The following is a 14,693-nucleotide window of genomic DNA, read 5'->3' as shown; positions in this document are numbered from 1 at the left end:
AGCAGCCAGCGCCAGCATAAGGGAAACCAAGTCAGCGAGGGAATATGGGACATTCTGTCTGTTAACAGACCGGAATCGAGAAAATAGCGGACAAAAATGGGGCAAATTGGACAGGACCGAGAACCACAAGGTTAGGAAAGGCAGTACCAGGATACCATGTTTGTCGTTCTCCTTGGAGAGGACAGAGACTAGGAAGGAAAGGGGCTGCGGAGTGGCCTAGGGAGGGAATGGGAAAGGGGGGGATGGCATTTAACTCAGTGCCTATCGTGTACCAGCAAGTGCACTGGGCCCTGTGGTGGGCAACTGTTATTTTTGGCTGGCCAATGTCCTTCCCCCTTCTTCCAGAAACAGCTTGGGGGTCATGCGAATAGGCCTTTCCTGAGTGGGACTACTCATTCCCCACATCAGTCCATGTGGTTAAGTAGGGCAGACCCCACCAACAAGTGTATTCCAACTTTGTGGTCCTAGTGATTGGTTTGGAGATGGGCCTGAGATTGTCCAGTGAGATCCAGTCCTGGGCTGAGCTATGAAAAAGAGAATCTCTCCTCCCCCTGGGCATGCTGTCTGATAGGATATAAGCCTGGGGCCAGTGGTGTCCAACTTCCCCATCATGAAGGAGAGCCTTCCTGAGAATAAGGCCCACACAGGGTACAGTGGAGCCAAGATGGTAGGATACTCCAAATGCATTTGTTTGAGCCCTGGATCCAGCTATGCCTGAAGCAAGACCTACTCCTGGGCTTTTTTTTTTTTTTTTTTTAATTTTTTTTTTTAACGTTTATTTATTTTTGGGACAGAGAGAGACAGAGCATGAATGGGGGAGGGGCAGAGAGAGAGGGAGACACAGAATCGGAAGCAGGCTCCAGGCTCTGAGCCATCAGCCCAGAGCCCGATGCGGGGCTCGAACTCATGAACCGCGAGATCGTGACCTGAGCCGAAGTCGGACGCTCAACCGACTGAGCCACCCAGGCGCCCCCTCCTGGGCTTTTTATTATGGGAGCTGATAAATTTCCTTTTTGGTCTGAGCTATTTGACTATGGTTTCTGCACTTGCAACCAAAAAAGTCCTCACTAACTGTAAAGACACTTCTGTATGTGTCCTTTACTCTTACACGACTACCACACTCGTAAGACTTCTGACATTAGATGTGTGTGTGTGTGTGTGTGTGTGTGTGTGTGTGTGTGTGGTGGGGGCGGGGGGGGGGGTTCCACTGCAAGCAATTCTCTGAGACGCCAGCTGGATGTCCTATAGCTTAACCGGTTCTGACACTATTTACCTAGAAAGAGTATCAGACCCCCCAGCTTAAGGTCCCCAAGACTGCCCTTTCCCCCACTTCGGATGCCAATCTCAAGTCCCAGGTTGTCACTCGTGCTTCTGACCGACCAGCTATAAGTCAGGGTGCCCACGACCCCCTTGGGGGTTTGATAATTTGCTACAATGGTTCACAGAACTCAGGGAACACTTATGTTTACTGGTTTCTTATACAAGGGGATGACAAAGGGTAGAGATGAACATCCAGGTGGAAGGGGTCCGTAGGCCAAGGGGTGCGGGAGGAGGCGTGGAGCTTCCATGGCCCCTCCCAGCGCACCAGTCTCCCAGAGCCTCCACGTGTTTGGCAACCCGGAGGCTCTCCAAACCCCACCCTTTGGGGGTTTTTATGGAGGCTCCATCACAGAGGCACGATCCATCATCACCTCAGTTTCCAGACCCTCTCTCTCCCCCTTCTGGGGGATGCGAGGTGGCCCTGAAAGTTCCAAGCTTCTATTCATGGCTAGATCTTTCTGGTGTCCAGCCCCCTCCCTGAAGCTCTCCAGGAGTCCACCGGCAGTCACCTCATTAGAACAAAAGCCACTCCTATCACCCAGATTTAGGAAGAGATTTAGGAACTCTGTGTCAGGAACCAGGGTCAAGGGCAAATACTAATACTTATACTATTAATTTATATAAAATCAATACAAAAGATGCTCCTCGTGTTCTTAACACTTATGGAGGTTGCAAGTTTTAGGAGCCCTGTGCTGGGAACCAGGGACAGAGAGAAGTTCATATATTTTCTATTATTTCACGCTAACATATCCATCAGGAGTTAAATAACAGTAGTATTCGCCGTGATAGATAAAGACTCTAAGTCTCAGAGAAAGTGACTTGGTGTCAGGTTTCATGGCTGGAAGCGGTAACACTGGAATCCAAGTCTGTTTCACTCCAACCGTGTATTTCATTGACATCACATGACCTCAAAGACCACTGAGTGGCAGAGAGCTGTGGCCACATGTGTGGGACATAGGAGTCTGGAGTCCTAGATTTTAGCTCCGGCTCTACCAGAAACACCGCATATGACCTTGGGATTGCACCACATGTCTTGGGGCTCCCTTTTCTCATCTGTAAAATGAGGAGGGCTAACTAGTTGATAGCTAAAAGTCTCTTCCAGCTTTAAGAAAAAAAATCAATACGTCCACGATGCTAAATGGAGCCTCATACAAATGGAATCAATCGAAACCCGGTTACACCAGCAGCCTGAGAGGAGGCTCCCGGGATGCTCAACTGCTCAACGCAGCAGCACAAGGGAGAAGACAGCCGCCGCAGACACAGTGTCAGAGCGGCTTGGAAATGCTGGGATGAGTTCCCGTCTGCAGCCCTGTGTGTGATCCAAGTGTCGTCCTTCTCGAACAAAAAAGTCTGCTTTTATGACCGCCCATCCCACTGACCCTTTACCCCACTACAATGCAGACGCTTCTCTCCTATAATCCAGCTGACCTCAGACTGTTCTGAAGGTCACCTTTCCCCACACTCCACAGCTTCTTCTCAGCCCGCATAGTCCTCAACTGCTCCGCAGAATCTGACCAACACTGGCCAACCTCGCCATCCTTTCTGAAGCTCTGTATTCTTGTGGCCCAGGTCCCTTTCTTCCCCCCCCCCCCCCCCACGTCCCTGACTGCTCTTCCTCTTTCTCTGACACCTCACTCCCCTTGTGCACCTGTAAGCGGCCACTCCCCCAGGCTGCCTTCAGCCCCTTCCTCCCTCTTCCTCCTTTCTTCCCTCCCTCCCTCTCTCCCCCTCCCTCTCTTCCTCTCTCTTGCTCTCCCTCCCTCCTTCTCTCCATCCCAATGACTCCCCTGGCGCTATTATTCAAATCCTAGCCTTTCTGAGATTATTCCCTCCACGCTGCGAAGCCTGATGGAGCTTTGTTCCTGAGTTCTGCTCCACATTTCTGACCGCTTTCTTGAAACCTTCTCGGAATTTCAATCACAACCTGTCCCAAATGGAACTCGCTGTGTTTCTGCCTTGATCAGCTGCTTTCCCTGCCACCCCTCATTCCGCAGATGACAGCAGCAGACGTCCTCTCATCCAGGCTTGACACTCTGGTACAACTTTTGGCCTCTTTTCCCCCAACCCTCCTGTCTACAAGTTGCCCCGCAGCAAAGAGATGGGAATTTCACTTCCATCATGCTGGAGGTAGGTGGTGCTCCTTCTGTTTGCCGCTGTAGGTCTTGAATCCTTCCCATGACGTCATGGCCTCCCCGCTGGTCTCCCACTTCTATTTCTTTCCTCCCAATGGAGCCCGTGTCCGTTATGCCCTCTCTAAGGAGCAGCTCTAAGTGGGTCACTCATGCTCAGTCTTTGCATAAGCCCTATTGCCCAGTGAATCCCACACAAACGCCTCACCCTGGTATTGGGCCCTCAGAAATCCAGGCCAACACCCCAGCTGTGCTCCTGTGTCTTGCTTTGTCTTCCACATGGCACTCCTACTGCTCCCTGGAAAGGTTTAATAGTTGGTCAGCTCTGTGCCTTAAGCTTATTCTCTCTGACTCCCTACAATCTTTTAGAAACATAATCTTATCATGTTGCTTCTTGGTTTAAAACCTAGGGCGCCTGGGTGGCTAAGACGCATAAACGTCCGACTTCAGCTCAGGTCATGATCTCGCAGTTTGTGAGTTCGAGCCCCATGTCGGGCTCTGTGCTGACAGCTCAGAGCCTGGAGCCTGCTTCGGATTCTGGGTCTCCCTCTCTCTTTGCTTCTCCCCTGTTCACACTCTGTCTCTCTCTTAAAAATAAATAAAAACATTTAAAAAAAAATGAAAAACTCTCCACTACCTTGCCATTGCACTTACTCTAAAATCCAAACTCCTAAATGGCTACAAAGCCCTATACGATATGTCCTGTGTGATAGACTCTATCCTCCTTAGCCCCAATTTATATAATTCAGCCGCACTGGCCTTTTCCTCTGTTCTTTGAATGGGGCAAGCTCTATTCTCCCCTAGCTGGTCACGAGACAGCCTCCTTCTTATCCTTGGGGCTCAGCTTCAATGCATCTCTGTGGATCCTGCTTTCCTGGTTGCTACACTCTTTCCTGCACAGACTGGACGCGGCTGCAGAATCCTTCTCAACACAAGCGCTGGCTTCAGGTAACACTGACCAAGTGACCGGCGTTCTCAGAATTCGCGATTCTGCCTGGAAGAGCAGTCTGCCATCCCCCAGCCACTGTCAGAAGGGAAAACTGAGGCCTAGAGAGGCAAAGAGACTCACCCCAAATCTGAGCATGAGGGAGCAGTTGAGTCAATATCAGAACCCACTTGTTTCTAGTCTTCTGCCATTGTTTTCCCTTCGCACCAAACTCTTTCCTGTTTTGAACTCCTCGAGGTGGGTGGTCCCAAACCACAGGAAGACAGTCTTCTGGGCTCACAGGGTGTGGGAAGGAAGGCCAGGAAGGCCAGCAGATAGGAGCTCGGGCAGGGGCACAGGTTGCCTGTTCCTGGCAGAGCTGAGGCTGTGCATCAGAGGCAGGGGAGAGCTGTTGCCATGGTGATGGACCAGCCAAAGCAGGGCTCAGGGAGCAAGCCCGTAGACAAGCTGGTTCTTAAATCGGCACATTACCAAATGCTTAAAAAATTAAAACTGGCTTCCATCCTTTAGCAGGTTGGGAAGAAACCCGTAATTGTCTCTCCCCAGTAATCTATCTGGGTCTGAGTCCAGAGAAGCCACTGATATTCCCAGCACGGCGTTTTTTGAACCGGGAATAATTTTGTCTGGCTTCTCACTTTGGGAGGGCCCAGAGAGGCAAAGTTATTTGCTCAAGTCGTGCAGCAAGCTCAGCCGGGGTAGAGGCAGTGGGGGACGGGGGGGAGGCGAGGGAAGAAGGGGGCCTCAGTGATGACTTTTTGGAGTCACGGGCCATCCTACACAAACACCTTCACAGTTCCTTGAACCCCACTCACCTCCAAGACCCTGCCGCTGATGTATCGGTCACAGGTCTCGCATTTAATGCCAAACTGGGAGTGGTAGTCAGATTCGCAGTACGGAACACCATCCCTGCAAGAGGAAATCCACACAGGGAGAGGAAGTTGGGGGTGTGGGGATCCGAGGGGGAGCCACATGGAGGTTCCAGGACCTGCAGCCAATGGTGACTGGGCCAAGATTAGAAACACTTGGGGAGCTTGTCAAAAATGCAGACTCCCCAGCCACCCCCCCCCCCCCCAGATCTCTGGAATCAGAGAACCCCTGGAAGGGGGCCTGGGAATCTGCATCTCGGCAGACTTCCCGAGCACACCTGGGAACCACTGGTCTGGGCTGCTGGCCATGGGTGCCCCTCTTCTGTCCTCCTTCCGCCCCTCCTCCCCGCAAGCTCTCCAGACCCACTTTCTTCTCTTTATCCCTAAGGGCTGTGAGAAAAGAGTATTGTCAAAATGCATTAAGTTTTATTGTATTTAGAATAGGTGATAGTTGCATTTGGCACATTATAAAGGCATAAAGGGGAATGCCTTCACCCTCCTCCCAGCCCTTTCCCGGAGGGAATCGATGTGGTCAATTTTTGTGGATAGCCTTAAAGGGCTCCTCTTCTAATAAGAAATTTTACCTGCAGTGAAAGAGTCATCTGACTGTCCTCCCGGGTCAGTAGATAACAGGAAACTACCTTAAGCACTTCCTATGTGTTTCGTTTTCACATAGAAGTTTTAAGTTTCACTTAAAACTTATCAGGCAGTAATAGGATTTTTGTTAATGATTCTTATACTACCTCCTACTACTAATAGCCACTGACATTTATTTCTTGGTGTGTGCCGGGCCCTCCAAAGGTGTTTCACATAGATTATTTCATTTAATCCTTCCGGCCGCCCTATGAAGTCAGAACTATCAGTCTCCCTATTGTGTTGATGAGGCAACTCAGTAACTCAACGCAGATGCTCTAAAGCTGGATCCAAAGCCGGGCGGTCTGGTTTCTCGCCCAGGTCGTCATGAGGACTGAAAGACGGCTCCAGCATGTAGGGCTCAGCTGTGCCGGCCTGTAGTGAGGACTTCGTGTGCGGAGAGGGGACTTCAACAGGACACTGCATCTAAGGACCAGATCTGATGACACAGCTGTGTAGTGCTAATGAATCCAGGACGAGAGAGGGCCATTTCCCCCACCTCTGGGCATAAGAGAACCGGCTCACACAGAGAGGCCTGAAGGACAGGCACGTCACTGTTTTGTCTCCAAGTTGTTGCCATGCTGGGACTGCTGTGACCCCACCCTGGGCAGCAGGGAGGCTGTGTTCCCCTGAAGGAGAGGCAGCAATGAGGACTCAGGCCCAGAAAAGCCCAGAGGTCAGACTGCTGTTCGTGGGCCCAGGAGACAAGCCTCCTCCCACCCCTGCCAACCTTTCCGCACGCCGTGGGTGTGGGAGGTGACCCTGCAGGGGGGATAAAGTCATGTGTCAGCAGAGGGGTACGATGAGCCAGCAAAATTTGGGTATAAATGCCAACCCCACCTCATTTGGACCCACGGGTTGGGAGGCCTTAGGGAATTTGAAATATGCATGATTCTAAAGAGAGGCAGAGGGTAAAATTAATATTTACTAGACACTTATTACGTACGAAGCACTGATACCTGAGCCTTTGCGTGACCCAATGAGGTAGGTCTTCTTATCTGTTTTGATAAGTGAGGAAACTGGGACTTGGAGAAGTGAAGTCTCTTGCCAAGGTCATGCAGGCTGGGCTTCTAACCAGGGCATCGATGCCACAGTCAGTGCCTCTAAGCACCTGTCACTCTGCCAGCAGACAAATGAAGAGCCCAGGGCAGGCTTCAGAGGCCCAAGGTGCAACGGGCAGTCAGGGCTGGGCCTCCTGGAGAGGAGGTCTGGGCAAACCCTGCGCCTCTAAAGAATTCTCACTCGGGCGCACAGACTCAAGGCCTCCTGGCTGGTGACTCACTTAAGGGCACTTCTTACTCGGCAAGCACAGAGCGAGATGCCAAACTCCTATTAACATGGCATTCAAAGCTCTCGGTGACGTGACCTCAGCTCACCTCTGCAGCCTCAGACCTTGCTTCACGTGTGCACGCGTCTGAGCTCTGGCCAACAAGATGGACGTGTCAGGCACCACCCTGCCCTTGCCCAGGCCGGGCATTCTGCCTCCCAGCTTTCCTTCTTTGCATTTTCCATTCTTACCCCTGTTTCCAAGGTCTGGCCCAAATAGCACTATCCTCCATGAAGCTCTCACGGACTCCAGATTTCACTCCCTGCTACTTCGAAGTGATCCCTTCTTTCTCTGAATATTCACAGCGCTGTTCTTGGGCCTCCGGCAGACGGGGCTCTCTGGTAGCATCCGTGCCCCCTTTTGCCCAGAACCTCGCCTGGGGTTTCCTTTGGGGGCCACCCCTTGCCCCTCACAGTCACTGTGGGTCACGGAGGGCTGGTCTCTGGCTCTAGGGTTCACATCCTCCTGGCCAGCGATTGCTCAGGAATGGCTATGTGACCTAAGGGTGGCCAAATCAGGGGCAACCATGGGACTTCCACTGGAATCCTTGGGAAGGAGGCCTTTTTCTCTCTGCCAGCCTGGCTAAGCTGGGAGAATGAAAGCCTGGAGTGGCTGGTGATTACCTTTGCTACCCTTTGGGGAGCGCCTGTTTGAGAATAAATCCAACACGGAAGAAGCTGGAGCTGGGAGAGGGGTGGGGGAGAGAGAGGTGGGGGAGAGGGGCACTTCTAAAGAGCTAATGACATCTTTAAGTCCCTGGATTCAGCCACGCCAAAGTCAATATGCCTCTGGCTTTCCCATTTCTGAGTCAATAAACTCTCATTTTTGCTTAAATGAGTTCGAATTGGGTTTTCTGTCACTTATGATCTGAAGGGTCTTCAACAACAAAACTCTTGAGCTCCCTATCACATAACTGCTGATGTCATAATTCTTTATGTATGTAGTTTATCTCCCTTATTGGATTATCACTCTCTTGACAGCAAAAACCATACGTGCTACAACTTTACATGCTCACTATGTCCTAGCAGTGGGTCACAATGGCACCTCAGAAGGGTCTGGGTCACAGAGCATCAAAGCTGTCAGGGCCTGTGGCCACGATTTCTTGTAGGTACTTGAGTATGTAAACGCTGTCACTAGGGTCTAGTGGCCAGGGGACCGGTGCCACACCGCTAAGGTACTGGGGGTTGGGCCCTCTTTCCTGATAGCTTTGTGTGTCCGTTGTATCTCATCTCATGGATTCAATTCATTCAACCACTGTATCATTGGCCGGGGGTCGGGCACTGTGCTAAAAAGGCAGCCGTGGCTGAAACAAAGTCCCTGCATTGGTGAGGACAGACATTCAATTTAATCATGGAGCAAGTTACTTACTTCCCCAAGCCTCAGTTTTCACAGCTTTGAAAATGGGGCTGGACGCCTCATGGGGGTAGTTGTGGGATTTAATGGGATAACCCATACACAGCCATTAGTGTATTCTTGGGACACGATAAAAGCTCCATACGTGGTAGCTGATATTAGTATCCTTATTAAAGAGTTGACATGGATAAATGGATAACTGCAGACCGGGTTAGCCTGTGTGAAGGACACAAACAGGGCACGGAGGGCATGAGACCACCTCTGAAGAGACAGTGTGGGACGCAAGACCAGGGGGAGGGGAGGCGCAAGCACGTCAGGGAGGAAGGAGAGCATCGCGGGCGGAGGAAACACCACGGAAGGGCCCAAGGGTCGGGGAGATGCTGTTTGCGGCTGTGGCCGTGTGGTGGCTGGATGCAAGTGGAGGAAGGCGCTACTGGAGACCTGGGGCAAAGGCCGCAGGGGGCAGGCTGGAAGGATGGGGGGGGGCGCAGAAGCTGGGGCGGGGAGGGGGGAGACACCCACTTGCTGATGTACTCCCCCGTGAGGATGACGCTGCAGGTCTGGCATTTGAAGCAGCTGACGTGCCACTGCTTGTCCAGCGCCAGGAGCGACTGGCCGTGCTTGATCTCCTCCTTGCACCCGGCACAGTCTGCAAAGACAAGAGAATGCCACTGAGCAAAACATCCCGGCCCTCCTCTCCAGCCAGGTGAAGGAGAACCACCCCCCCCCCCCAAAGCCGGTTTTCTCTCCGCAGTGGACACCCTGGTCCTGGCACCTGTCCAGGGGTCTCCCAGGTAAAAGCAAAGGCCACCGGGGCCCTGGCCTCTGGACAAGAGGTCTCGGCGCGAGGGAGAAAGACATCCTAGGATTCCTTCAGAAATTTCTCTGTCATCCTGCCCACTGTGCATCCAAAACCAGACGGAGCCTGCCCTGCTTCCCGCCTGCACTCAAGCAGGTAACTACGCAGGCTGCTCTCCGTGACCTGGGGGACCCGCGGCATCAGCATCACCTGGGAGCTTACAGGTGTGCATCCTCTCAGACCCACCCAGACCTACTGAATTTGACCTAGATCTCCAAGCACAGTAACGTCTGAGACGCAGCGCTCCAGGGATAAGCTTAGTGGCTAATTTTCCCCACCCTGAGACTATGTGCTCAAGGGCAAGGACCCCGTCTCTATTTGGTGGTTAAATCTATTCTCTTGCCTAGTGCTGTGCTGGGCACATAGTAGGCACTCAAATCATATTTGCTGAACACGCACGAAGGAGCGGACCTCACACGGTACCCAAGAAAAGGACAGAATTTACCATGACTGGCCCCGCTCCAACATACTTATATGCCAAACGTTTTCCGCTCCAAGGATTAAAGAACGTGATAGGACTGTCCCAAACCGGAGCGGTGCCCTCACTCTCTATCCTGATTCCCCTGGAATGGGCATCAGGACCACAGAATGTGGGGGCCAGGCATCTGCCTGTTGCTCCATCGGTGTCTGGGGAGGGGCAGGAAATGGAGCCAGTGTCCGAGGTACTTGGGAGATGCTGGGAAATCAGCCTACCCGACCGGATGTCCCATTCTGGAGGAGGAAAGGGTCATGGGACAAAGTTTACCAGAGGACAAGCCTCCCTACTGGCGCCACAAGACAGATGCATACTTTGGAGCCTGGGGAGGAGAGAAGCTGCACATCAAGTTGGGAGAGGCTGGCTGGAAACCCCCAAGTCCAGCTGGGAGCGGGTCCTGGGAGAGAAGATGATGTCTGCCTGTCGAGAAAGGGGGTGCGCCCGGCTAACTGTGGGGAGGGACTGGGCCCTGATGACATGCCTGTAGGAGGCACCCCCACAGTTCTGAGCTCTTGGCTACCTAGAGCCTTTCTGACATCCTTAGCACAGACTAGGGGCAGGAGGGTCTCTGATTGCAAACTGCTTCTGGGGACTGGGAGAATGGTTTTGAGATCTCTTTTCCTGCCTTTCCTCCTGGAATAAGTCTACCCACTTCTTTTTTTAATTTTATTTATTTTTTAATTTTTTTTTATAAATTTTTTTTTTTTACGTTTATTTATTTTTGAGACAGAGAGAGACACAGCATGAACGGGGGAGGGTCAGAGAGAGGGAGACACAGAATCTGAAACAGGCTCCAGGCTCTGAGCTGTCAGCACAAAGCCCGACGCGGGGCTCGAACTCACGGACCGCAAGATCATGACCTGAGCCGAAGTCGGCCGCTTAACCGACTGAGCCACCCAGGCGCCCCAACCCACTTCTATCCCAATAATTATAGATGTTGGAATGTAATCATCTAGAGATGACTTCATACAAGTGACTTGCCTGTGCTCAGCACAGAAGAACCTGGGGGCTCAGGGGTCAAATACCGAACTCGCGTCTCTGTGGGCCTCCGTGATAGGGTTACATAATTCCACAGGGGCTCAGAATTCACTGAGCAGTTGGTCACAGTCCCACCTAACGCAGGAATCTACAGCATTCTTGACAGGTGGGTACCGTCCTCTGCTTACTTGCCTCCAGCGATGGGAAGCTCACCCCCTCTGCGGAAGCCCACTTTGCCTTTGGACAGGCAAAACTGTCAGGCCTGCTTTCTTTATTTTTCCGATTTTGATTTTTAAAAATACGTATCACATAAAGGTTTATTCGTGTTTTCTTTTGTTACTTCCCTTTTTATTTCGTATATGATTTTTTTTTTATTGAAGTATCATTGGCACACGATGTTACATTAGCCTCAGGTATACAACACAGCGATTCACCAACTCTCTACCTGGTGCTATGAGACCACAAGCGTAGCCGTTATCCGTCACCGTACAACGCTGTTACAACGCCATTCACTACATTCCCTATGCCGTGCCTTTTATCCCCAGGACTCACTCATTCCACAAATGGAAGCCAGTAACCCCTACTCCCGGTCACCCATGTTTGCCCATCCCCCCTTCCCCGCCCCTCCGTCAACCATCAGCTTGTTCTCTGTATTTATGGGTCTGTTTCTGCTTTTTTGTTTGTTTATTCATTTGTTTTGGTTTTTAGACCCTGGGTATAAGTGAAATCATCCAGTATTTGTCTTTCTCTGACTTATTTCACGTAGCATAATGCCCTCTAGGTCCATCCATGTTGTTGCAAACGGCAACATTCCATTCCTTTTTTGTGGCTGAGTAATACTCCACGGTATATATATATGCCACATCTTCTTTATCCATTCATCGGTCGATGGGCACTGGGTTGCTTCCATATCTTGGCCATTGTGAATAATGCTGCAATACACATCGGGGTACGTGTATCTTTTTAAATTAGTAATTTTGTTTTCTTTGGGAAAATACCCAGCAGGGGAATTACTGGATCCTAGGGAAGTTCCATATTTAATTAAAAAAATTTTTTTTTAAGTTTATTTATTTTGAGAGAGAGAGAGAGAGAGAGAGAGAGAGAGCAAGCAGGGGAGGGGCAGAGGGAGGGAGTCAGCAAATCCCAAGCAGACTCCACACTGTCAGCACAGAGGTCAATGTGGTGCTCGAACTCACGAACCGTGAGATCCTGACCTGAGCTGAGACTAAGAGTCAGACGCTTAACCAACTGAGCCACCCAGGTGCCCCAATTTTTAATTTTTGAGGAAACTCTGTTCTGTTTTCCACAGGGATTGCATCAGTCCACATTCTCACCTACAGTGCACAGGGGTCCCTTTTTCTCCACACTCTCGTCGACACTTGTCATTTCTCGTCACAACTGCCTTGTTTTTATGGAGACTGAGACTGGACTCCTTGTGAAGCCCCTTATTTTATGCAGTAAGAATAACCTACCTCTTTTGCCACCTGACATTTCCTTTAAATATATATATATATATATATACACACACATTTATTTATATATATACATTTATTTATATATATATTTATTTTTTATATAACATAAATAAACAAATATTTATTTATTTATTTAAATATATAAATATATTTATTTAAAGTTTATTTATTTTGAGAGAGAGAGGGAAGGAGAGCAAGCAGGGAAGGGGCAGAGAGAGGAGGAGAAAGAAAATCCCTAGCAGGCTCCACACTGTCATTGCAGAGCCCGATGCCGGGTTCAAACTCATGAACTGTGAGATCATGACCTGAGCCAAAACCAAGAGTTGGACGCTTAACCAACTGAGCCACCCAGGTGCCCCACCTTTAAATATTTCAAGACAATTACAGTTTCCCTCCTCTCCTTCACTCCTCTCGCTTCACTTTTCCTTGCTGGATGTGGTCATCCACTGATCAGATTCCCCTGTGGACTCCACGGAGCGAGGTCTATTATGGCCAACCACACAATTCCCGACCTCTCGGATACGTCTTGTCTGAATAGCTGCATCCTCTCGTGGCCACATTCTAGCAATGAGTCCTATCTCCTTAAGTTGCAATGGCACACCTGGGATAGAATTAGCACCCTGAGTTCAAATTCAGGACTCAGTACAGTGTAGTGGTTAGAGGCTGGGCCGGGAGGACAGAGTGAATGGTGAGACGCTGGCCGAGGGCAGGATCCCAGCTCCCTCACTTACCAGTTGTGCGACCGCTAAGCCCCTGCTTCTTTACCTGAATATCTTCCTTGCAACACTAGTGTGGGGATGCACCATAATCAGGCCTGGGAGGACGCAACATGTATGCTCAATAAATGGTCACTGTCGGGGCGCCTGGGTGGCGCAGTCAGTTAAGCGTCCGACTTCAGCCAGGTCACGATCTCGCGGTCCGTGAGTTCGAGCCCCGCATCAGGCTCTGGGCTGATGGCTTGGAGCCTGGAGCCTGTTTCCGATTCTGTGTCTCCCTCTCTCTCTGCCCCTCCCCCGTTCATGCTCTGTCTCTCTCTGTCCCAAAAATAAATAAAAAACATTGAAAAAAAAATTTAAAAATGGTCACTGTCATTCTTGTTTCACGTTCTCGTGTTTCTAGCCCATGTTCCGGGCACTATCCAGTCTCTGATCTGAGGCCAGAAGAACATTCCTCTTGCAGGGAAGGCCTGTTGACTCCGCCTGGGGATTCTGAGATGCCTTCTCCATGCGGATTTTCTTTCCGTGTGATCCTGCTGGTCCTTTATTGTACTGGCCTCAGGTTGATCGGGAGCTTTTTCTCTCTCTTCTTCCTCCTTTCACCCTTGACCGCTGGTGGAGCCTCAGGCATCCACCCAGGAGCCCATGAGTCTCATATAATAAGCAGGGTCAGGAAAACTACACCCTGCCCTGAGTTGGTTGCTGCACAGCCAGCTGTCCACTCCTCATCTGTTCCCCTCTTTTCCAAAATTACAGCCTTCAGCTGGCAGAAAGGATGATGCCACCACCTGTTCCCCCAAATCCTTTAGTTTGTGGAGGTGTTTAAAGACTCCAGACAGCCATTTTTAGTTTTTCTTGACTGTGTCATACATTCCATTTAGATCAGCAAAAATGAGTGGGTTTTGTGAGTCCCTTCCTTGTCGTAGACAACTAATCCAGGAAGACAGGACCCTTCCCAACTAGCAAGTCATGTCTCTGGTATAGGGTGTGAAGGGAATAGGCCCCAGGGCCAGACCGCCTGGGCACATTCCAGTTTCATTACTTACTATTTGTGTGACTTTGGGCAAATCATTTATGCTCTTTATGCTCTGTGGGTCTCAGTGTTCTCATCTGTAAAAAATTATTCTTCTCTCCCTTGTAGAGCTATAATGATTAAATGAGATATTATGTATAGAAAACTTAGTGCATTGCCTGACAATAATAACAGTCAATCAATGTTATCTGTGGTTTAGCAGTGGTGACGATGGTGATGGTGGTATTGCTGGTGGTGGTGGTGGTATTGGTAGTGATAGTGGTGGTGGTGATGGCGGCGGTGGTGATAGTGGTGGTGGTATTGGTAGTATTGGTGTTGGTGGTGATGGTGGTGTTGGTGTTGTTGTTGGTGGCGATGGTGTTGTTGTTGTTGGTGGTGGTGGTGATGGTGGTGTTAGTGTTGGTGTTGGTGGTGATGGTGGTGTTGGTGGTGTTGGTGTTGTTGGTGGTGATGGTGATGGTGTTGTTGTTGTTGGTGGTGTTGTTGGTGATGGTGGTGTTGGTAGTGATGGCAGTGGTGGTGATGGTGGTGTTGCTGGTGGTGATCTGGTGGTGGTGGTGGTGGTGCTGGTGATGGTGGTGTT

General features: G+C 50.5%; 1 protein-coding gene across 9 annotated transcripts in view; it reads right to left on the bottom strand.

The window, feature by feature from the left end:
* Nucleotides 1–14,693, bottom strand: part of ABLIM3 (actin binding LIM protein family member 3) — a 108,610-nt gene that overhangs the window by 39,612 nt on the left and 54,305 nt on the right. For all 9 annotated transcript variants that reach the window (XM_058719712.1, XM_058719721.1, XM_058719717.1 and 6 more), the window contains 2 exons: nucleotides 9,097–9,223; nucleotides 5,208–5,301 (listed from right to left, as the gene is read on the bottom strand). In XM_058719712.1, the coding sequence (XP_058575695.1) occupies nucleotides 5,208–5,301; nucleotides 9,097–9,223 (221 nt within the window). The remainder of the gene's footprint in view (nucleotides 1–5,207; nucleotides 5,302–9,096; nucleotides 9,224–14,693) is intronic.

Source organism: Neofelis nebulosa, chromosome 1 (genome assembly GCF_028018385.1).
Source record: "Neofelis nebulosa isolate mNeoNeb1 chromosome 1, mNeoNeb1.pri, whole genome shotgun sequence".
In the NCBI taxonomy this organism is placed as follows: domain Eukaryota; kingdom Metazoa; phylum Chordata; class Mammalia; order Carnivora; family Felidae; genus Neofelis; species Neofelis nebulosa.
The sequence above is the reverse complement of the archived record's forward strand: the minus strand, read 5'-3'. Positions and strand labels throughout refer to the sequence as shown.